Raw genomic sequence first — 22,776 nt, 5'->3', positions numbered from 1 at the left:
ATATGTCTCAGCTGTTCTCAGCCTGAGGGTTGCGACTCCCAAAAGGCCATTGGAAAATACATATTTATATTATATTATGATTCATAACAGTAGCAAAATTACAGTTGTAAAGTAACAGTGAAAATAATTTTATGGTTGGGAGTCACCACAACATAAGGACTGTATTAAAGGGTCGCAGCATTAAGAAGGTTGAGAACCACTGATAAAGCTGGTTTATGATTTTGCACCATAATAAAGCTTTTTACTCTAGGTCTAAAGCAGTTTTTATTATTTCAATAATAGTTCAGTGATGATATAATAAACCCAGAGCAAATTTTGCTGCTACGTATCAGAATTTTTATAATGGTGCTTTATTTGGGAAGAATATTAGATTTTATTTCACAATTCATTGCTTTGTAAGTACTGTTTTAAGTTTTTTCCCCAGAGCTCTGACTGTCGGTAATGGAATCGGGGCTGAACCACTATGGGGTTGGAAGCCATTACTTTCATGAACTGATACCCCAGACATTTCCTTCATTTTTCTCCTCTCTGAGTCTGGGACCCCACAGGGACTGGAAAGAGCATGGGTTCCGCTTGCAGAAGACCTGAGTTCAGTTCTCTGCACACACTCTGGGCGGCTCTCCACCTTCTGTAACGTCCAGCTCCGGGTGTCTAATACCTTTGGCCTCTGTGGCCCCTGCACATAGGCACAGACTCATATACAGATGAACACACATACGCTCACAGCATGAAGCAGAAGTATGTGTGACCCTCTGCTTCTTAGAAGGTTGACTCCGTGGCCGGCAGTCATCCTCAGTCCTGTGAGCCCTCAACCTCTGCTCTTCCACACCGGAGAACGTGTTTTATTCTTTTCTTGGCTCTTAGGCCTCTTTACTTCCCACATTAAAAAGAAGTGATATTAAAAAGTTAAATTTATTTAACTTTTTTATTTAATACCTGAACATTAAAAAGTTCAGGTATTATTTGCATTTGCATAGTGAGCAACGTGGCTCTGTTTGAGCTATGAAAATTTTACATAATGAGTGCAGGACAATTTTATTATTTTTCAGTTAAAACAACAGCTACATGACATTGAAAAGACAGTTTCTATACGGGGTGATGAAATGGCTTAGCCTATCAATTACTGGCTTTAAAAACAGTGTGTGTTTCTCCCATCTTTGCTGGTAGAATCTGATGAACCTGGCGTTCTAAAGAGTGAGGATTATGTAGCTGTTCCTATACCCTGCCTAGCCTTTGTTTGAATGTCAAGAAGTTAAAAGCTCAACCTTTGTTATTGTGTCTCCTCCACGTGTCATGTTTACTTCTTTCTTTGTTTCACTGAACTCAAAATGAAGCAGATCTTAAGAGGATAGGCACCTGAGTTCTGAGTTTGTGGAGGAAATGTCTGTGTGTAGCTGCCCGTGGAGGTCATGAAGGTATAATGTTCTTTGTCCCTTGAAAATGTGTTTAAGGGCTGGTGACGTGAGTCAGTGACCAAGTAGGCTCTGTGCACAGCTAGGCTCTGTTCCGTGTGTGTGTGTGTGTGTGTGTGTGTGTGTGTGTTAGGGGCTTAGATTGTAGCTGAATGACTTCAAGATTTATTTTGAGTGCTTCATCATAAATTTTTTTGGGGATAATTATACGCCAGCTTTTGGGGATAATTCTGGTCCAGTTTGGGTTCTTAGAAAACTGACCAAGTGTCAAGACTGATTGAGCCTTTAAAAAAAACTGGAGCATATAAAAGAGAAATTGATAGAATCTGATAGTGTTCTGCTTTTAGAAGCATGTTGGACCTGGAGCCTAAGAAGTAGGTTGACTCTTGTAGTCAAGAGCCGGGCGGTGGTGGCGCACGCCTTTAATCCCAGCACTCGGGAGGCAGAGGCAGGCGGATCTCTGTGAGTTCGAGGCCAGCCTGGTCTACAAGAGCTAGTTCCAGGACAGGCTCCAAAGCCACAGAGAAACCCTGTCTCGAAAAACCAAAAAAAAAAAAAAAAAAAAAGAAGTAGGTTGACATCTTGGCTGGACTGTGCCGAGTTTCAGGCAGCCGCTAGCAAAAGGCTCGTTTTAGCGGTGTGATATGAACTGCTTTCGCCGTACAGGTGGTAATTAGGTTTCACAGTTGTTGTGAAATCAAATGAAAGGTATCCAAAAACTAAGAACACGTTGCCAGCTGTGAAAGAAGAAATGTGTAAGTTTAAAATAATTTTGGGGTGAGGGGATTAAGAGTCCAAAAAGCGTACTCAAACCAAAGGGGTGGTGGTCCCAGTATCGAAAGAAAAAAGTCTAGATGTAAAAACCTTGATGAGCTAACTAAAGAATTCAACTAGCTCTGCTTAAAACTCTTTAATGAATTAGACATCTTATGCCTTCAGTCTTTCTTTTAGATTAGATTAAGTCCCCTGTGAAGAGACACGAAAGAAAGCAATAAATGTTCTTCCATTATTGGAGTAAATACTGCCGGTCTGGGCATAATTAATAAGAGAAAGAAAGTTAAAATGGTCTAGGTTAGGTCTCAGGAATAATGACGCCAGTGTCGTGTCTCTTGGAATGAGCTGCTGTCCAGCCTGGCCTTCTCTCTGAGTTTCTCCTTCCTGGCCCTTAGGAAATGATGCCTGCTGCAGACTCCTACTCTCTTCCTTATCTTCTGTGTGAATACACACCCTCTAGGAGTTCACAGTGAGCTCTCACCCCTAGGTGAGAAGCACAGCTCTCCTGCTGGGTAGATAGTAGGAGAAAATGCAGGTTGTTTCTTATGGCTTTAAGGCAGATAGAAGTGGAGGTTGCCGAGAAGCGTGTTCCAAACTGCTGTATGTTTAGGAAAGAGAGTTGCACAAATCACCGTGTCTTCAAAGATCCCCGAATAGCCAGCCATGGCTCAGCAAGCATATTGTTAAGAAAATATAATAAGTACAGTTTCACGAATTATGTCTCCAAATGTTTCTCTTCTCCCAACTCAGCCTAAGCTCTAAGTGAGATCCTCAAGGCTCTAGCTATATTCAGAGGTGCCTTATCCCCTGAAACCCTATAGCAGGCTCTGAGTTGTAAGAGGTGGTTTGTTAAAATGGGGTCTGGATTGTGGGAGCCGGTGAAAGATGATCTGAAAGAAGAAAGGTCTTGTGATTTACTGACCTGGAACACCACCTGGAGACCTTAAATCACGGTCCTCAGTAATTAACGACCGAAGGAGGAAACCACTGGGCTGGAACTCTGAGATGCGGCTATGGTCAGCCTTTCCTCCTGGGACCACAGTGGAAACAGACATCAGGGGGTTAGGCTTTAGATTAGCGATGAGCGGTCTACACTGTTAATAAGGTTAGGCCCCCTGGAGTATTCCAAGTCCTTTGTGGAAAATTCGCTGCCGCCTGTTCCTCTTACATGTATCAGTTGCTTGTTTAATGCATGCTAGCAGCCAGGGTTTTAGTGGATTAATACAGTTGTGTGCTTTCTTAGCAGAAGCAAATGGAGGGTGAAGTACACATTTGCTTCTCCGTGATTATCGTCTGTGGGGACCACAGGAAACCTAACAGTCAAGTGTCTCTTCGGACATGGAGTGGTTTCTGCCTTTGCGCTGGGAACGGGGCACCTTTGAGCAGGGCTTTACAAGCCTGTCATTTGGAGGTGTGAAGGAGCCTAGGGAAGAGCTGCGTGAGGCAGCCTGGCACAGCCTGTAAGGAAGGTGTGCCGGGAACGGGACAGTCGGGAGAACCCCAGAAGCGCTGTTGGTTGCTGAAGGTGGGGAATCAGATGGAATCGGCAGGATCTATGAGACAGGTGAACAGACGGCAGCCTAGACCCTTGAAAACCAGAGTAAAGACTGAAGACAGTGTTTGTGTTGCCTTTATAAATACGGACTTATTTTCCCAGAGTCTGTATAAAATCCTTAGGCCATTCTGTACACATTTAAATAACCTCCTTATAGTCATTTTATAAATGAGGCAAATATCCCAGTTTTTGTTGTTGTTGACATTTTTTTTTTTTTAATAAGCCTTTTGGAACTGAGTTCGTTGTTTTTTTTTTTTTTTTTTTCTGAATTTTCATCTCCAAGCAGCAAGTTTGAATAAACTTCTTTTAGTATCTTCCAGTGTTTAATTATGGTGCTGAGGCCGTCTTTCTACATCTCAGACAGTTGTTAGTACTCTAATTATAAGTAGGCTTTGATGAGATTTCTCATTTATGGCACACAGGCAAAAAAGGCTTAATTCATTTTCCTCTCCTAACACAGACCCTTTTGTCAACAGCGTAGATTTTAACAACTCTTTTTTTTGTTTGTTTGTTTGTTTGGATATATCAAATATCAGTTAGGGTCAGTTTGCTTCTTTTAACATAAATTGTGCCTTTGCTCAAGGCAGGAGAGAGGCAGGAGCATAGATATTTTATTGTTTGGAGCCTTGACACTGCCTGCTCACGCAAGCAGAAACACCAGAGCTCCATGGTATGCCAAGGACAGGGGAGGAGCCCCAGACAAAAGAGACCAGTGTGAGCTATATGTGTTTCAGTGTCCTCCAGTAACCCCTGAAAACTGACCCCACCTGTGCTTGCGTCTTCACACTATCAGCGTGGAGGAGTGACCCACAACTTGAGCTGCCAGATAAGTTTGAAGGTTACTCTTGAGGCCTGTGCCCACTTCACAAAAGATCAACGTCTTCATCTCAATGCATTTGTTATCTTTCGGGCTTTTGATACAAAAGTTGTTTTTTACGTTTTAGAAGCTCCCTTGGGGTACAATTAACATGCAAGTAAATCGCACACATTGCAAACCTGCAGTTTGTTAAGTCTTGACATTTGTCTGTACACGGGAAGCCCTCACCTCATCAAGCCATGGGCATACCCTTCACTACAAAGAATTTCCTCTTGGTATTCTGCTGTCCCTGTCACTCTCATTGCCCCCATCCCTAGATGGTCTCTGATCTGTCCCTGCCCTTATATTTGCTCTTAGAATTTCACATAGATGGGTTGACATGGTGTAGACTTTTTGGGGGGAAGGGTTCCATACTTAGCATGTTTGAGATTCATGCATGATGCAGCTCTGCATGAGCCTGAAGTCCCTCTTTGTATCCGTGTGCAGATACAATTCATTCATCAGTAATTGGTGGGCATTTGGCAGTTATCATGTTTGTCAGTAATAATGCTGCCATTAACATTGATGTAATCTTCAGGAGAGCATATAGATCCACATCCCCTGGACTTCATATAGGAATGAATATTCTGAAAACCATGGAGACTTACTTTGACATCTAGTGCCTTTTAAGCTGTTACATTGTCTATTTTATTTGTTTTTGGTATATCTAGAGTATAACTCTGACCACTTGATGCAAATATGGGAACTCAGTTCTTGCTTGTTTTTTTAATCTTAAAAATGCACATTCAGTTTTAGATATGCAATAAATACGCATATACTCCTCCCCCACAAAGTTTCACTAAAGGAGTAGTAGATGATTCCAAGCAACGTTGTGTGTGTGTTAAATAATCAAAATTGAACTTGCAGATTCATTTTAGATATAAACTTATTAGTATCATGAGTTTCTAGGATAGTGTCTTGTGTTTCTGGGGTTGGTAGAAAAACAAATTTGAGTTCACTTTCTGTCTCTCCAAACCATACTGTCCAGTATGGACTGCCCTTAGTTCTGGCTGGCTGTGCTCCTCAGAATGACCATTTATCACCTGTATTCTGTGCCTACCAACATGGGATGTAGATGTATGTTTTAATGCCTACACACATACCTGGGGATCATGTGCCTTCTGGAATATATTACTCATTTTAATAAGTAGTGGATATACACGGTGCAGAATTCACAGGGTATAGAAAGATTCCCCATGAAAAGTGTGACTTCTACATGGTCCCCTTGATTCCCCCCTCTGCTATCTTAGCCACATGATCTTATTTTCCATATTGCTATTCCATATTCCTTCTGGCATCTGGAGCCTTGCCAAGGCTGGAGGTAGAGGATGACTGAGCGGTTGTTTTTCACAGGCAAGCTCACAGTCCCAGTCAGGGTGACTCTGGCTGTGATGAACATCATGACCTGGGGAGGAGAGGGGCTTATTTCACTCCCAGTTCCACGTAACAGTTCTCATCAAAAGCAGTGAGGACAGGGCAGGAACATGCAGGCAGGAGCTGATGCAGAGGCCATCAACAAGGAGTGCTGAGTACTGGCTTGCCCTCCTGGCTTGCTCAGCCTGCTTTCTTTTAGAACCCAGGGCAGAGTTGGCTCCATCCACAACAAAATATATATTATCAGTCACTGATTAAGAAAATGCCCTACAGGTTTGCCTACAGCCTGATCTTATGGAGTTATTTTCTCAGTTGAAGCTCCCTCCTCTCTGATGACCCTAACTTGTCAAGTTGTCATAAAACTGCCAACACACTAACCAACTCTGAGCCCCTGCTGCTCATAAGCCCTCGTGTTTAGCTGAGCCATTGACCCACCCTGCCCTGCCCTGCCCTTTAACTGGAATCTCCCCAGGCAGCCTCTATGCCAGCTGCTTGATGGTATCTAATCCAGCCAACCTCAAGTTCCTTTTGCAGCAGTCAAGGCTCTTGTCCACGCTTTCCTGGCATCCTTTCTGCCTCTTGCCAGGTTCCAGTGCTTTCCCTTGCCGCTCTGCTTAGGGAACATGCAGTGGGACTTAAGAAACCAGAATCATCTCTTGGACTTTCCACAAAAACAAAACAAAACAAAACAACAAAAAAAACTTCCTCTTCCTCTTCTTCCTCCTTTCCCCTCATCCCATTGTGAGGATCGAACCTAGGCAAACCTTCTACCAGAGCCATATCCCCAGCCAAAATTGCAAGGGTTGGATTGAGGTCCTCCTCAGTCAAAGTCTGTTCATTTTTTGGATTGGTAGCTTAGTGCACATTAGACTTTTCTAAGTGTCGCTGGTGTTCTTTTTGGACTAATTTCCATAGTGTATCTCAGTTGTCTTTGAGAGTTGAACTTCCAGGAGACAGGCAAAGAGAAAGAGAGACCAGCAAACCTTGTTTTTCTTTCCTTTTTTTCTGATTTTTTTGTTGTTGTTTACTTATACTTTCTAACCCTTCTGCTATCTCTTAACTTCATTTTAACCCTTCATTGGGAGTGTGAAGCACAGTCTCCTTTATTCTTTGTACTTTGTATTATTTCACAGTAACTTCCACACCCTCCAGTCTTTTAAATCTTTATGAGAAGGGTACAGACTACAAACACTTTATTTGCCTTTTCCCTACATTACAGATAATTACATGACTTCAGAGAGGTCAGGACCACCCAGGGGCCGAAGCCACAGGCATGAATTTCTGGGTTGCTGCTTCTTGGTATAGTGCCTTTGATGACTGAGTGTGGTTTTGCAGCATTATTATGTATCTTAAAGAATGCTGTCACCTAATAGTTACTTTGAGGGTGATTTTGTTTCTGTGGCACTTTTCAGTTTAAAACCACAGTGCTCTTAAATGACACTAGAAGTTTAAGCTTGCTGCCAGTAACTGTGCATTGCAGGAATCGCTGGGCTTTTTGTGTAAAAGATCACAAAAGTTTTCCACTAGGTAGGCTGTCCAGTGTCTGTCACACCCTTTCAGCTTTTTATTGTTGCTGTTTTTGTTGTTGTTGTTTAGTTTTTTTTTTTTATTTTTTTTATTTTTTTTTTAGTTTTTCGAGACAAGGTTTCTCTGTGGTTTTGGAGCCTGTCCTGGAACTAGCTCTTGTAGACCAGGCTGGTCTCGAACTCACAGAGATCCGCCTGCCTCTGCCTCCCGAGTGCTGGGATTAAAGACGTGAGCCACCACGCCCGGCTTAGTTTTTTTTTTTAAGCTCAGTCTGTCATTCAAGAAATGAAGGCACATGCCAAATGAGCATTGAAGTTTGTTTCAGTATGTCAAAGTGTTGTGTTCAGTCATTCACAATTTAAAGTCCATGCAAGCAGTGGTCCCCTGCCTCTCTCTGATTGCTTAACACTGGAAATAATTAAGGTATTGATTTTTTTTTTTTAAATGGGGGCAGGAAGTGGGTATTTAAATTAGTTTTTCTGGAAGACCAATATCTAACTTTCCCCACTGCTGCAAGCTAGAGTGTGTGGAAGGGTGTACTGAGTGTTCCCTCTCCAGGTTCTTCCTCATTTAAGTTGCAACATTTAGACTATTTGTTATCAAGATCATGTTTTTGAGACTTAGCAAGTTCATGGTAGATGCTTAGAAGTAGGTAGTGAACTACTAATTTGTTCCTTTTGCCTTTAAGAAATAGTTTCTCATGTGAAGATAAAATATGTCCAAATTTTGGAGATTTCTGTCCTTGTGCTTCTGGTCTATCTTAATAAAAATAACTAGCGCTGCAAACGCCAGCTCACGTGGTTGACTCTTAGTGCCTGGTGGACTTTCACTATCTTCTCCTTGTTCTTTTCGTAATCTTATCTGGGGCTGAGTTGTTCGTGCTCAGATGGCTACATTAAAATTTCTGTGCTTTTTCTCGTAAAGATGTAAAACAGTGTATTTCATACAGAGCTGTTGGTGTCTGATATAAGCGATGGTGGGATTGATGATTCAGTAGGAGATTGCAGATAGATTGAGTAGAGATAGAATATTTGAATTCAGTAATCCATAAACCTTTCTAAAACCACAGATGCCCTACAGTGTCTAGTAGATGCACTGGGCACCTGTCCAGGTTCCAGCCCCATGCGTCTTCAGTAATGAGTCTTGTATTACTGAGTAATGAGGTAATGAGTAAGTGGCGTTTTATTGTGGCTGGAAAGGAGACCTAACAGTGCAATAGGAAGCAGCTACAGCTGCAAACAACTTCCAAGGGTTTCCGGTGACATTTGATAGCTCTAGAGAGGAAGGAAATGGAGGACCGCTCTTACCACAATGACAGGAATTCATTTACAAAGGACCCAAAAAGTTTACCTGTGTGTATTTGTAAGGACTGTAGACTATTTTCTTAGCCATTTCTTATACCAGTTTCTAGTTTGTAATGGAATGTCTTATCTCTAAAGTTTAAAAAGTCAGATTGTATTCTCTGCCATTTCTGCACAGGGGATCCCGGGTATCAGTTGGGTCATGGAGAATTCTGCTTTCCTATGTCACCGAGTTTCAGTGTTTAGAATTACATTTAAGATTTTACACTTAAAATGCTTATGTTGAGATGAGCTGATAGGAATCTTAAGTAGGTCCAGAACCTTCCTCCCCCTCCCTCCCTCCCTCCACTTCATAACTTGTGTAGAATACTAAAAACAATTAATTCCTTGTGAATTCGATTTGCCTTCTGATCTTGTGTTTTGAAACCACCAATTTCCAAGAGGCTGTAAAAGCAGAGGGAAAACCGGTGATAGTGGCCTCCGCCACTCCCCGTGTGACTTTAGAATGGCCATTTGATTTATTTTATTAGTGTTTTCTGTGGAGCTCTGGAAGTTTGAATTAAATGAATGCTGAGCTGCTTTTCAGCCTTGACAGCCTATGAATAGAATTCCATTTTTGGCTCCAAGCCTAATCCTGCCGGCACCAGTACCACAGCGACAAACAATAGCTGCTCAGATGGCCACAGCTGCCAAAGAGCCCCCAGCCGACCGCACTTAGATGTGGCCTCAGAACACCACCTAAATGAAGACAGTGCACGCTGCAGAGGCCCCGGGCTCCCAGTCGGAAGCTCTATGGGAGTGGATGCTGAGTGACAGCTATCGGGAGAGTTGAGCATTTGCTCAGGGTCTCTAGCACAGGAAGTTGGAAGAGGTGCTGTCCTGCGTCCCCATTGGTCTGAGCTGAGCAAGGACTCTGACTTTCCATTGTTGGTTCTGATCTTGCCTGTTCTGTTCCTGGCGCAAGTCCTTAAGGGCCAGGACCTTTCTGTATCCAGTTATTGTATCCATGACAGAACCAAGCACAACACTGAGTGTGGGAATGTTACTCAATCCCTGCTTTCCAGTTCACTGGTAAAGGGTTTAAAAACCCAGCCGGTTGGAATGGTTCCGCTTTTCATGTGCCCTCTTTAGCATCCGTGGCTTGTCTGTCTTTCACCCGTCTTCTGCGATCTTCACAGCTGCTACAAATGGCCTCGTTCTTGAGCCATTTTTATTTTATCGGCTGCTTGGAACAGATACGCAGGCTAAAATGTTCTTAGAGAAGGTGCTTGCACAGCCATGTGTTGCTCGGTGTTTTGTCGTCACTGTTTGGAGGATGTCTCACAACACATCTGCTTTAATATGTCATCCTAAAACATAATGATTTTTCCCTCATTATCTTCCCTGCAACTGTACTTTCTGTGGTCCTTTCAGCACAAGTAATGCTCAGTGTATTTCAGCATTATACCACCGAGACAGGAAACCTGCTTAGCAGCCCAGGGTTTGGGATGTATAAGGTTCTGTCTAAAACACTGCCTTTAAGTGCTCTTTTATTCTAATGATTGACATTATCTTCAAAGTAAAAAATGGGTATCAGTGTATGAGAGGAGCAGAGAGAAGTCTGAACTAGAAAGGATGGCTTTGTGAGCGCAGGGAGAGTAAGTGTACATTTTCTGACGAGAGGGGATATTGTCAGCTGGTTAGTTTTGGAGATGATGCCTTGATTGATCTCATTGTGCACTTTGTGTTGCTTATCAAGTGAGCTCTTGAGAACAGAAGAATTTGTAGATTCTATCTTGATCCTTAGTTACAGCAGTTTTATAAGCAAGACCTTCTGTTTCATAGGCATTAAAGAAATATTTATAATTGTCTTTTGTTAGTGTTACTGAAAAAATAGCAGATCACTTTTTACTTTTTTATTTTTTGGTTTTTCGAGACAGGGTTTCTCTGTGTAGCCTTGGTTGTCCTGGAACTCGCTCTGTAGACTGGATGAAGTCTGAAGATAGCTTCCTGCAGGCTGTTCTCCCTCTGAAGATAGCTTCCTGCAGGCTGTTCTCCCTCTGAAATCATTCTCTAGTTCTGGCGTGTTGCTTAGAATTGTCTCTGACTGCAGGACCTTCGTTGTGCCCCTCGGCTGGTTGAATTTAGAGCCTTTTCAAAGTTAACTTCTTGTCACCTGAGGATCTTAGTCTCAGCTTCAGAGACCTTGGTTCAACAGAGGCCACATTGCCATGTTCCAGGGTAGATGCACCTTTTGTCTGGGGCTTGCCATTCAGCTCACTGTAGAAGGCATTTACCCAAAATAAAGAAAAGTATGCTGTGAGGCAGACATTTATATAGTGCTTTGGATTCTAGGTGAATTGGTTTGTGCAGTGAGAGGCTGTTTTACAAGGTAATGCACTTCATGTTGAGTTGGTTCAGCTAACCAGAGGATGTTGTCTCCCATACAAAAGTTGCCACCATGTATAAAAGTTTGGCTTATGTTTTATCAATGGCCACATAGTTGAGGCTTTAAAAATACTTCCTTTGAAACTTTTCAATCTAAAATTAATTTTACCCAGTAAATTGTTCTCTTATATCTTTTGCTTCCAGCCTTAAGGTATTTTTAAGACTAAAGTTTCTTCAAGGAAAAATATTCCTTAAAAAAAACTACACCATAAAGAATTGTATTAATGTAAGAAGTGAAACTCTCTCTTCTTAACCCCTCCCAGCCTCTGCCTCGGCCAGTTCTCTCCTTTCTCTTGACAGCATTGGCTCGCTAACATTTCTCTCCGCATTTCATGCCTGCACATCGCATTTCTGCCGGAGGCTCATACTGACATTTGCCGTTTTGTTATTGCAGCTCTCTTTGTCTGACAGTTGCTCAACCGCTGTACGTTTGCCCAGCCCACCTATTGATGTATCTTAGGCTGATTGTTTTGATTTTCCTTCATGTTTCAGATTCTTAGCATGCTTAGCTTGGAGCCAGAGGAAGCACCCAGTTATTGTGCTAAAAAGGAAGCCAGTTATGGTGGTTCACACCTGTAGTGCCAATATTCTGGAGGCTGAGGCAAGAGGCTCAACAAGGCCCTGGCCAACCTAGGCTAGTGATACCTAGTCCCCCACCCCCAACAAGACAAAACAAAACCAGCTCCCACCACCACTAACAAAAAGTGCAGCTTTCTCTACCCATAGTAAGACCAGAAGGCTTAAGACAGCTCTTTATTGGGGCCTAATGTTGAGCCCAGACAACTACAGACAGCCTGCTTATGTAGTTAGAAAAGAAGCATGGTGTACCATGGGTTAGTTTGTAACTCCACCTCCACCTGTCACTGCACTGTTTCGACTAGTTCAGCCTGTCAGTTGCCTGCAGTTAGGGACCAGTCACAGGGCCTTGCCTTGTGTGCGAGCATTTTGTTGAGTCACTAGGAGGGGTGTTCTTTCTGGTTTGGGCCTAATCGAGCATAGCTGTTACTAGGCATAGCAACCAGCCAAGGGTCTAGGCCTCAGCAGTGACTGAAGGCCAGGTCATCTGGAGGTCACTCAGTCTTGACTTGCTTGGTGTGGATTCTGCTAAGTTGCCTGGAGTTGTCCTCATTGGAAGGAGCCTCCCTAAGAAGTCTGTAGCTTTAGCAAAACCTTGGTTCAGTGTTCCAGTAGTCCGACTGCACTTCCCTTAGGGCACCTTCGTAATGTTCAAAAACAGCTGGGACGCCATGATAGCAGCTTTGCTGGACCCCTAAGTAAGTGTAACTGGCATATAGGCACAAGGGAAGGATCTTTGATAGCTGTTGATGAAAAGGTCCTCTCTTCTGGTCATTCTCCAGCTTGCCTCCTGTGAAGAAAAAGTAAGCATGAAAGGGCGCTTGCACCTGAAGACCCAGCACTAACATTCTGACGTCATTGACACGTTCATTAGCTCCGAGACAAATCCTTCAGGCCTCCCTGATCTGCCTCCCCTTTCAGGACAGGTGCTTTGTGTGTCTCTCAGAGAGCATAGTTAGGGAAGCCATTCTGGCAAACACATTGAAAATAATGCAGGCAGAAGCAGTGGGTATTTGAGCTGCTGATCAGAACAGCATGACTACCGCTTAGGAGCTGAATTTGTCAGCTTTAAACTGTTAGAAAGAAGCCATCCAATGCGAAAAGATGATGCTGGTACTAGTTAATATTCAGAAGTTGGGGTTGAACACAAAGAACTGATTTTGGGATATTAGACAAAACTATAACGTAACAGTGGTATACTAGGATTCTTCATCTCCAGCGGGGTCCTGTGAAATGAGCGCAGGCTAGGGATCCGAGGACTGGGCCGTGGCCGACTGGTAGCCTCCATACCGAAATATTGGGAACTTGGCATTTGTGAGACAGATGTTTATAGGATTTGGATTTTGGTAATAGATGTATGTACTATTCAGTTGTAGCTTTAGAGTCTCAACCACAAACGTTTTTTAAGTTTTGTAGATTCACTTTGGCATTTTGGTACTTTGAAATGAGAGACCATTTAAAGGAGCCGGAATGGTCGGTGGCTTTTTGAGTTCTTTAAATCCAGTCTGCAAACCCACTTCTCCAGTTAGCCTCGCCACATTCGTGTTGCTCAGTGGCTGTGTGTGTCTGAGGGCTGCTGCATCAGACAGTGCAAATTTGAGAGGCTTTCAAGCTAAGGGAAACTGCTTTGAACGGTGCGTTTGAAAGACAGAGGCCACAGCAGCTCATATATTATTGGGAAAGGAAAAAAAAAAAAAGAGAGATGTTGAAGAAGTAGAAAGGAAAATAAAGTCATGGTTTGGGGTAGTAGCTGTCATTTAGGTGGATGCCCGCCCCACTCCTTGGTCTTCCTGGCTTTAGTCTCAAAGTACAACAATAGGAAAATGATTGAAAGTGAAGTTTCTGCCAAGCATGGACAAGCAGGGGCTGCACACACGCAGGACCTTGTCCTATAGTTTTGCGATTACGTCATGAGCGCTCAGCTCTTCATTGCAGTTGGGCCTTAGTCCTAGTCAGAAATCAGGGCTTTTCTTCTGCCTGCTCCCCTGTGTTGTGTCTGTGATGCTGTTGTTATTGTTCAAACTAGCTTCCTTATTTTCTTCATTCTTTGTTTCTTCAAGATATCCCCTTCTCTCTGTGTGTGTGTGTGTGTCTGTCTGTCTGTCTGTCTGTCTGTCACAGGTGTGCAGGCCCATGCGGAATCTAGAGGTGGATGTTGAGTCCCCCCCCCCCCCACTGTCTTCTTACTTTCTACTCTATTTTTTGAGGTGTGGTCTTTCACTGAGCCTAGGGCTCACAGTGTTTGCTAGGCTGGCTGGCTAGCAAGTCCCTGGGATCTGCCTGCCTCTGCTTCTCCAGGACAGAAATTACAAGTGTGCACCGCTTTGCCACCTGTTGCCACCTGTTGGGTGAGTTTTGGCAAGATGAACTCAGGTCTTCATGCTTCTAGAGAAGTCGCTTTACCCACCGAGCCGTCTTTCCAGAAGTTTCCTACTTTAATGTAGACTTTAGACACTGATGGCTTCAGTTCCTAAACTGCCAATGTGCCGCATAATTTTTGAATAAGAATTAGTCTTTGGCGGGAAAAAGGAATCTTTGGAATCAGAGAGAGAGAGAGAGAGAGAGAGAGAGAGAGAGAGAGAGAGATTGAGATTATCCAGTAGGTAATGTATTTGAAGATCAAAGCCTAGTCTCTGAGCTTTTAGTAAGCCCTATCGCCATTAATTATGGTAGTCACTTGCTATATCAGCTATCCTAAACCTGTGTGGATTAAAAAAAAAAAAGTCTTAATTTAGATCAGGATTCTGTTGGCGTTTCTGGCCTTGTACAGACTTGGCTGATCGTTTATACAGAGATGACAAGATGTTAGCTGGCTTGCGACTGGTTGGTATTGGGTGGCCCTGCTTAGTCAGGTGCTTGGCTATGAAAAAGAAGGGGAAGAGTACAACCTGCAATTGGCAATCCAACCAAACTCTGATGCTCTCGGACATCAGCCTTCTCGGCGAGTGTTTTCTGCATGCACACCACTTACTTGTCAAGTTCTCGTTTCTACCCGTTTCTCGGAGACAGGACTCTTTGGTAGTACATCTGGGTTCTGAGTGGACAGGACAAAGAAGTTAAATAAGCACAGAGCTGCAACCCCATCTTCATCTGGTCAGCCTTCACTAGGCACTGTGTGTGTGCTGGCTGCCTCTTGAAGACCTTTTGTTGCCTGATGTCCCGAGGTAAAGATTTTTAAATTGACGAATACCGACACATTATAGTGCGTCAGACAGCCTGTCTTAACTTTCTAAATTTTGGAAGTAATATGAAAGACTACAAGTGAGTTTTAAATAATGTTCATTACTTTCTGTAAGGTTTGGGGGTGGTCTTCAGTTTCACAGACCTTTGTGAAGTAGATTTGTAGCTAACTAGTAACTAGTGAGAAGGTAGGAAATTAACCTCTTCTTCCAGCCTGTATAGAGAAAGTAATCAGGGAAGGAAAATTTCTAGTCTTTGTCCTGGGTTTTTTTTTTTCCTTTTCCTTCTATTTTTAGCTTCAGGGTACTGGCAGAAAAAAAAAATACAGAGTTACAAAAAGAAACGCTTGCTTGTGCATGTTTTCTGTCTTCCTTTTTTCGGACCTACTTAAATGAATAGGGAATAATCATGGCCACTTCTCTCCCTTAAGTTCTGAGGAAGTCGTAATTAAGACTTTATTAAGAATTGAAATGCCACAACATAGTAAGTTGCATGCTTGAAGCCAAACCCCTCATCTGGGACGCACAAGAACTAAATTCTAACTGTGACCTCGTTAATGAGTTACTGGTGACCTTGGAGAAAGCAGCTTCCTTTTTGCCCAGACACCTGACCTTGAGCATTGTGTCGTTTCTATTAACGCCTGTGTCTTTCTGGAATTCGGGAGGGGAGAACGCGGCATACACATAAATTTTTTGAAGGAAAGGAATCTATAATGCTGTTTCTTATGCCATTTAACGCCACTCAGTTATTGACTATAAGGCTGGTCACCCGGTAACCTTCAGGTTTGAAGCAGGGGTTTGTCGTGTGGGGAGGGGGTCAGGCGGGACTCAGCAGGAAGGAGGCTTTTAAATCAGAATGATGAAGAAGATGAGTATATACATAGAGTAAGTGTGCAGGCCAGGAGCCAGAGTCCAGGGTGCTGACCCTCCTTTGGGTTGGTAAAGTGGAGCACACCTCAGAGGCTCCTAGTTCTCGGCTGCATTAAGGAATTTTATTTCAAGTTCATTTTGTAGGAAAAGTCTGTAGTTAAATACTCCTTGCTCCTCTCAAATTGGCGTCCTCATGCCGTGATGTCAGATGCACAGGCATGGCCTCTCCTGGTGAAGGCTCCTGGGAGGAAGCTCAGGACAGCTTTGATGGAATTCTCCCGGTGGGGTGGGAGCGCTGTGCCTCCAGGAAGACTTCATTGGAATTATCACACGTGCTGTCTGCAAAACTGTAAAGCACACACGCAGAGTTTCTCTCAGGACCTTGTTGGGGGGTTGTAGTCTACATTGGGATCAGTGCTTTGGCGCCCCAGAGAACCTAACAGTTGATTCCAGGGGAGTTTAAAATGAGGGACCGTCAGAGTACATTGGAGTAGGCCTTTCTGTTCACTTAAATGGAACCTCTGTGCCCTGTGTAGGGGATGTGAATGGGGCAAGGGAGTGGGGAGATGGGAGGTTTTTGGCTGGATGCCTGGAAGATGTGCAGGTAATTTTAAACCTGTAAAGGGGTGCCAGGTAGCCTGCTTCCATATGAATTGGTAATACAGATGGTTAAATCCCTCATTAGCTGTTTGATATAAATGAAGTATAAAGGGCAGTTTGTCTTGTGAGCATGCCACACCGTTTCCTGTGCCATCGTACACAGTGGTCGACGATTTGGTAGGAACATTAGGAAAATTAGGTGGGACAATATAAAAATGATTTCTTTTTTTTTTTTTTTTTTTTTTTACTGTTTGGAATCCACAGTTCGGAGGTGGTGGTGGTGGTGGTGGTGGTAAACCTCTCATGGAAACAGGATTAACAGGTCTCTGCCACTGAAAGGGAAACTTCGTGCCACATTGGGCAGTGCAGTCCTGTTGTTACTTAGGGAACTGCTCATCTTCCTTGAGCCCCGGTCGTCTGTAGCTGTAGTCTGGGGAAAAGCTCAGTGTCTAACTATAACATAGGCTTCTCTCTTGTCGAAACGACAGTACTGTTGTATCACATCATGTGGAAGATAGCCGAGTAGATATAAGAACCAAAAGCATTGAATTAATTAAAATACACATCTTATATTTAAAAATTTAGAGAAACATTTTAAATAGTCTTTAATTGCTTCTGTGATCGTAGTTATAGGAGAAAATCAGTTATTAAGGAAAGTTGGTTTTCTTCTTAATGTGACATTTTCATAAGCTCTTTGAGAATTTCCTATAATATGTTTGGATCACACTCATTTCTAACCCCCCAGATCAACCTTTGCCTTCTCCCAACTTGATTTTTAAAATACTCCACCAAGCCTATTATGCTGCATAGGCTTATGTGTGGGTACGGGGGTCACCCACTGGAACACGGTCTACTCGTAAAGGGCCATACTCTTAACAAGCTCTCCTTGCCTCCCCAGAAGCCATCAACTGCCAGTAGCTCCTTAGGAAGTGGTAGGGACTTGTGGGCCTTTCCTGGTTCCATCCTGGAAAATCAACCGGCTTGGTTGGGTGGACAACCACAGCCGTAAGGCTCGTTCCTGAGTTCCTTGAGCTATTCTCCTGGCAGTGCTGGGAAGGAGGAGGACCGCCCCAGCACCCACCTGGGAGAAGACTTTACCTAGTCTCCCAGGTCTCGTTCTCACCACAATCCCACTCCGATGCACCTGTCTCTGCTGATAGCAGTTTTACAGGAGGCTTTACTCGTTGTAAGAAGATGTAACGAATTCCCGTGGTTAATAAATAGAACAGCCAGGTATGGTGTAACTGACGGCGTTTTGTTCAGATCAATAAACTTGCACCTTTTTGCAGGTCTCATCACAACCACGTCGAGGAAGCTGGACCGGGAACAGCAGGATGAACATATACTCGAGGTAAGTCTTCCTTTATTTCTAATTACTTCTGAAGCATTCACCTCCTAGGCACCCCAAGAGCACTGGCTTCTGGCCTTCATAGCTGCTAATATTTAATAATGAATATCACACACCTCAAGCATCCTCAGAATAAACAAACTCTGCCATAAGAACCTTTCTGAATTTCGTGCGTTATTCCATGGCAGTTCTCTCGCACATTTACAAGGGCATTGGCAACCAGTATCATTTGAATCTCATTTTTGTTTACGGAAGTGGTATTTTTCTCTGTACATCCCATAGATTTCTTTTTCCTCAGATATGCCTTTAAGACATGTTCATATTTAGAGATCCAGTTGAACCATTAAAACTGTGTTTTGTTTATTTCCAGATGGTTTTAGTCTTAAATCATTGCATTAGCCATGCAATTTTACACTCAGCTTTGTGTATCACCTAAAGACATTTTCTAAAAATATCCAAAGTAAAAATGGGTGGGAAAACAAACATCGCCTCTTCTGAAATGTTCTGGTTAATTTAAGATGTTTCTGCACTTATTTCTTTACTTCGTGATGGCTGGGGGCCAGTCGTTAGCAGAATGAGGGTGGCGGGGTGGGAGGATTTGAAGGAGACAGGTAGACGGTAACACTGAGACCAATGGGGCAGCCAAGAAAGGCGACCATCGGAGATTGGGTGTAACAGAGCGAGCCAGACCTGGGGTCCGGGTGCTTTTGTTATCTGTGAGCTGACTGTGTGTGTGTGAGAAGTGGCAGCTATGTCCTCGCCACTGTCCAGGTCCCCATCCCTTTGCCGTAAAGCCAGGAGAGTTTGGCTCACCTTGAGAGGCAGTGGGATGAACCTTGGTGTCGTATGAGCTGTAGCTCTTTCTGCAAACACTACCCCACCTCAGGAATGGCTTCACTTGTTATCTTCCTAAAAGCTTCCTTACTTTTGAAACCCAGGTTACTGTTACAGACAACGGCACGCCCCCCAGATCCACCACTGCAGGAGTCATTGTCAAAATCCTTGATGAAAATGACAACAAGCCCCAGTTCCTGCAGAAGTTCTATAAAATCAGGCTCCCGGAGCGAGAGAAAGCAGACGGGGAAAGAAATGCCAAGCGAGAACCCCTGTACCGTGTCATAGCTGCGGATAAGGACGAGGGACCCAATGCCGAGCTGTCCTACAGCATCGAGGAAGGGAACGAGCATGACAGGTTTTCCATTGAACCCAAAACGGGAGTGGTTTCATCCAAAAAGTTCTCTGCGGCTGGAGAATACGATATTCTTTCAGTGAGTTGGATTCCTCTCTTGCCTTTCTGAGAACATAAGCCGTGTAGTTCTTTCTCTCTGTTGAGAAAGTGACAGGCGGAGTTTGGAAAGTGTGGGTTGATTTTCTTTGTCAACTCCCACTCCAGTGACTGTGGCCATGCAGCAATTATTCTTGTCACCAAGCATCGAGCATACGCTGTATTCTGATACAAGTCTGGAGTACCTGAAATAGACAAAGAGTCTAGACTTGGGTTAGGAGATGTAACTTGTGATTGCTGTTTTCATCCCGTCTGGTCCTGTTTTTTAGATTAAGGTAGTTGATAATGGTCGCCCTCAGAAGTCATCCACCACCAGACTCCATATCGAGTGGATCTCCAAACCCAAGCCGTCGCTGGAGCCGATCTCATTTGAAGAATCGGTTTTTACATTTACTGTGATGGAAAGTGACCCGGTGGCTCACATGATTGGGATGCTCTCAGTTGAGCCTCCGGGCATACCTCTGTGGTTTGACATCATTGGTAAGCATTGCTCACAGCTCTTGTTAGCCTTGCGTGGGTTGCACTGAGAACCTGACAGGGTTTTCTGACTTGAGAAACATCCTCACTTGAGAATGTTACTATGGGGAAAGATCTATAGGTAAAGAATTTTCTTAAACTATAGTGGTTTGACAGCAGCAGCAGAAGAAAAATCTTACAACGTACATTAAAATTACTTAAAGTAAGAACTCTTGGGTGTGTCAAGATGGCTCAATAGAGCACCAGCTGCTCACCTAGGGACCAGAGTTTATTTCCAGCGCCCTCATGGCAGCTTATAACCCTCTATAACTCCTGTTCCAGGGGCTCTGATGCCCTCTTCCGGCCTCTACAGTCACTGCATGCATGTGGAAAACCATCCACACACATACAAACTTAAAAAGAACAAACATAAAATAGGTATTCGAAAACCATTTAGTCATTTAACATTTTTGCAAAAACTTACTTTGGGGGGGGCATACACAGGAAGTTTCAGGAATCTAAATGTGTTGGACCAGGTCCATATCTATGTAATACACATGCTATGTTATTATTCGTGATTATATGAAATTTAAAGCGACTGCGGTAGCTTCTTAGTATTTTTACATCTTTTTCCAGGAAGCTTCACCCTCCTAAAAAATACACATGCTTAAGTTAGCATTTTTGCTATTTGATGAACTCACACTTAGAATATTCGATTTGCTTTTTAAAAGATTATATTAGAACTTTACAGTGCATGTGATCCCCTGCCTTTTCCACCCCCTTTTACACAAACGCAGGCCCTGAACTTGCCAAACAAGCTCTCTGCTACTGCACTACGCACCTACCCTTGTTTTTGCCTTTTAATTTTGAGACAGGATTTTATTAAGTTTCTCAGGGTGGCTTCAAATTTGTCACCCTTTCTGCCTCAGCCTCCAGAGTAGCCACAATCATAGGTCTGGGCTTTGATGCCTCGCCTTAGGCCTTTTCTTTTCACCACAATTTTTGCTTTTTGGTTTTGAGAGGGGGTTTCTCTGTGTAGCCCTGGCTTTCCTAGAACTCCCTCTGTAGACCACGCTAGCCTCAGACTCAGAGATCAGCCTGCCTCGGTCCCCTGAGTGCAGGGATTAAAGGCGTGCGCCACCACCATGGGCCCTCCACAAGATTTTAATTAAAAGGCTGCTTCGTGAATCAAGTGTGTTTGTTTGCGATCACCATCTCCACTTGGGACGCAACCGCTTCTTCCTTTCACCTCGTAGCCAGGTTGCCTCTTGCCTCCCAGTGTGTAAAATGTTCTCTCTGCAGCCATGGCTGCTGTTCTTGAGGGGGAATGACGACCGCCATCACTAACCGTAATCACGATGTTTTCTTTCTCTTCACTTCTCTCGCGTTTCCAGATTAACCAGCTTCTGTTGTACCGTATCAGACTTGCTTTTAATTCCTTACTCTTGGGGACCCGTTTGATTGACTGTTCTTCTTCTGTGCTTGCTTTCCACGCTTGCTTGCTTCCTTTGGCTGTGTCAGGAGACACGCTTGCTAGAGACGTCTTTTACATCTTTCAGATGGCGTGTGACCTGAACTGTACAGCAGAAGGTATCTGCTGAGATCACATAATTTGCCACATGATTATGAGATCAAAAAATCAAAGCATGGATTTTGTGTTCAGACCCCCCCATCCCAGTTTTTTTTTTTTTTTCATAAGAGTATATGCATGGCCACCCATCCCAGTCACAAACATGTTGACTCTTAATTGTCCCTGCATCAGCAGTTTCAGGTTTGAGACAGATGACTCTGTGTGTCTGTGCGTCTGCCTGTCTGCCTGTCTGTCTGTTTTGTTTGGGGGTAGATTTAGCCTATAATTTAAGTATGACATTAAGCCTTATTATTTTTTTTTCATTCCATTTCTTTTCTATTTGTGTGAGTGTCTCAACCTCCATGTGTTTGAAGAGAGTTTTATTTCTAATGCAATTGGGGGGTAGATATCTGGATGGTAAATAGGACGGGTAAACTTGCTTCTGAAAAGCAGTTTTATAATGCCTGCAAAATCCAAAGTAATTGACAGGTGGGGTTAGCAGGGCTGTTTGCCTGTGGACTTGCTTTCTTCTCGGTTCTTGACCTCCTTAACATTAAGGTCCAGTGTTCTGTAAAAGCACCCCGAAGAGCTAGCCATTCTTTCCTGTGTTTGGAAATGCTAGTCCTTTGAGTCACTTTGATCATTGTATTATTAAACGTCTGTTTTCATGGCCATTGAGTATCAGAAAGCTATAAAACACATGGCAGATCTTTATTGTGTGATTTGCTGTAGCACCTCTGTTTGTCCTAATTTCAACTAGGTGGCAACTATGACAGTCACTTTGATGTCGACAAGGGCTCCGGCACGATCATTGTTGCCAAACCCCTTGATGCAGAGCAGAAATCCAGCTATAACCTCACAGTGGAGGCGACAGACGGAACCTCCACCATCCTCACCCAGGTAAGTGAATGCTGGCGGTGCCTCTGTCAGAACTGAGAAAACGCCCTGCCGTCAGGATGCGCAGACAGCGCGGGCGGTTAGTTGTGTGTTGGTGTAGTTTACACACATACACACCAGGAGTCCTTACTCGGGGACAGAAGCCGCAGATCCTGAGTGCGGTTGTGCCTTCTGTGCCTTTCTGCTGAACAGTCCCATAAAAATGTCAAGAGGAGACTTGACCCCATCGCTCAGTCTTAGCGCTTCCCCTCACAGGCTTAGTCTGATGCTTACTTCAAGCCGTGGTGCTGGAGTTTTCCCACAGGATGAGCTGTGCACATCATTTTCTTGAAGCTCTTAATAAGCTTAAACTGCTGACAGGTTGGTTCCCTTCGTTCCTCCTTCTTCCTCTTTTTCCTTCCTGTTTTTTTTTCATTCAAACTAAACCCAGGTTTGTATAAAAATATCTTGTGAGTGAGATTTGACCAGCAATTCTTTTACACCTTTATTTGTTCCTATCTGATCATCAGTGGCTGGCTAGATGTCTGGTTTTCAAACTTTAATGTTAAAACCCTGTAAATTAATTGAATTCTGTTTTTTAAGTGAATTCTCGATGCTTAGTAGTGGCTGTCCAAAGTGATGTTCCTGGATGACTAGTGATTGTGGGTTTTAGCAGGAATCCTGCCTGTCTGCCTGTCCTTCTTTCCTCCCTTCTTCCCTCTCTCCCTCTATCAATTTTATTAGACCACATGTTTCTTTAGAAGCAAAAGTGTGGCAACAGGATCCAAAT

The 22,776-nt window shown here is 43.5% G+C and overlaps 1 protein-coding gene across 8 annotated transcripts in view; it reads left to right on the top strand.

Moving 5' to 3' along the window:
* The window catches only part of Fat1 (FAT atypical cadherin 1), a 114,887-nt gene that overhangs the window by 53,121 nt on the left and 38,990 nt on the right, over positions 1 to 22,776 (top strand). For 6 of the 8 annotated variants that reach the window (XR_009055665.1, XM_057752093.1, XM_057752096.1 and 3 more), the window contains exons 4-8: positions 17,741 to 17,802; positions 18,738 to 19,067; positions 19,354 to 19,564; positions 21,062 to 21,130; positions 21,871 to 22,010. Coding sequence is in view for 7 of the 8 variants with exons in the window: in XM_057752093.1 (XP_057608076.1) it covers positions 17,741 to 17,802; positions 18,738 to 19,067; positions 19,354 to 19,564; positions 21,062 to 21,130; positions 21,871 to 22,010 (812 nt within the window). In the remaining variant the exon portion in view is untranslated. The remainder of the gene's footprint in view (positions 1 to 17,740; positions 17,803 to 18,737; positions 19,068 to 19,353; positions 19,565 to 21,061; positions 21,131 to 21,870; positions 22,011 to 22,776) is intronic. The other 2 variants (XM_057752097.1, XM_057752095.1) reach the window with 1 other exon arrangement.

The sequence above is a fragment of the Chionomys nivalis genome, chromosome 20 (genome assembly GCF_950005125.1).
Source record: "Chionomys nivalis chromosome 20, mChiNiv1.1, whole genome shotgun sequence".
In the NCBI taxonomy this organism is placed as follows: Eukaryota; Metazoa; Chordata; class Mammalia; order Rodentia; family Cricetidae; genus Chionomys; species Chionomys nivalis.
This window is presented reverse-complemented; position numbering and strand designations above follow the sequence as displayed.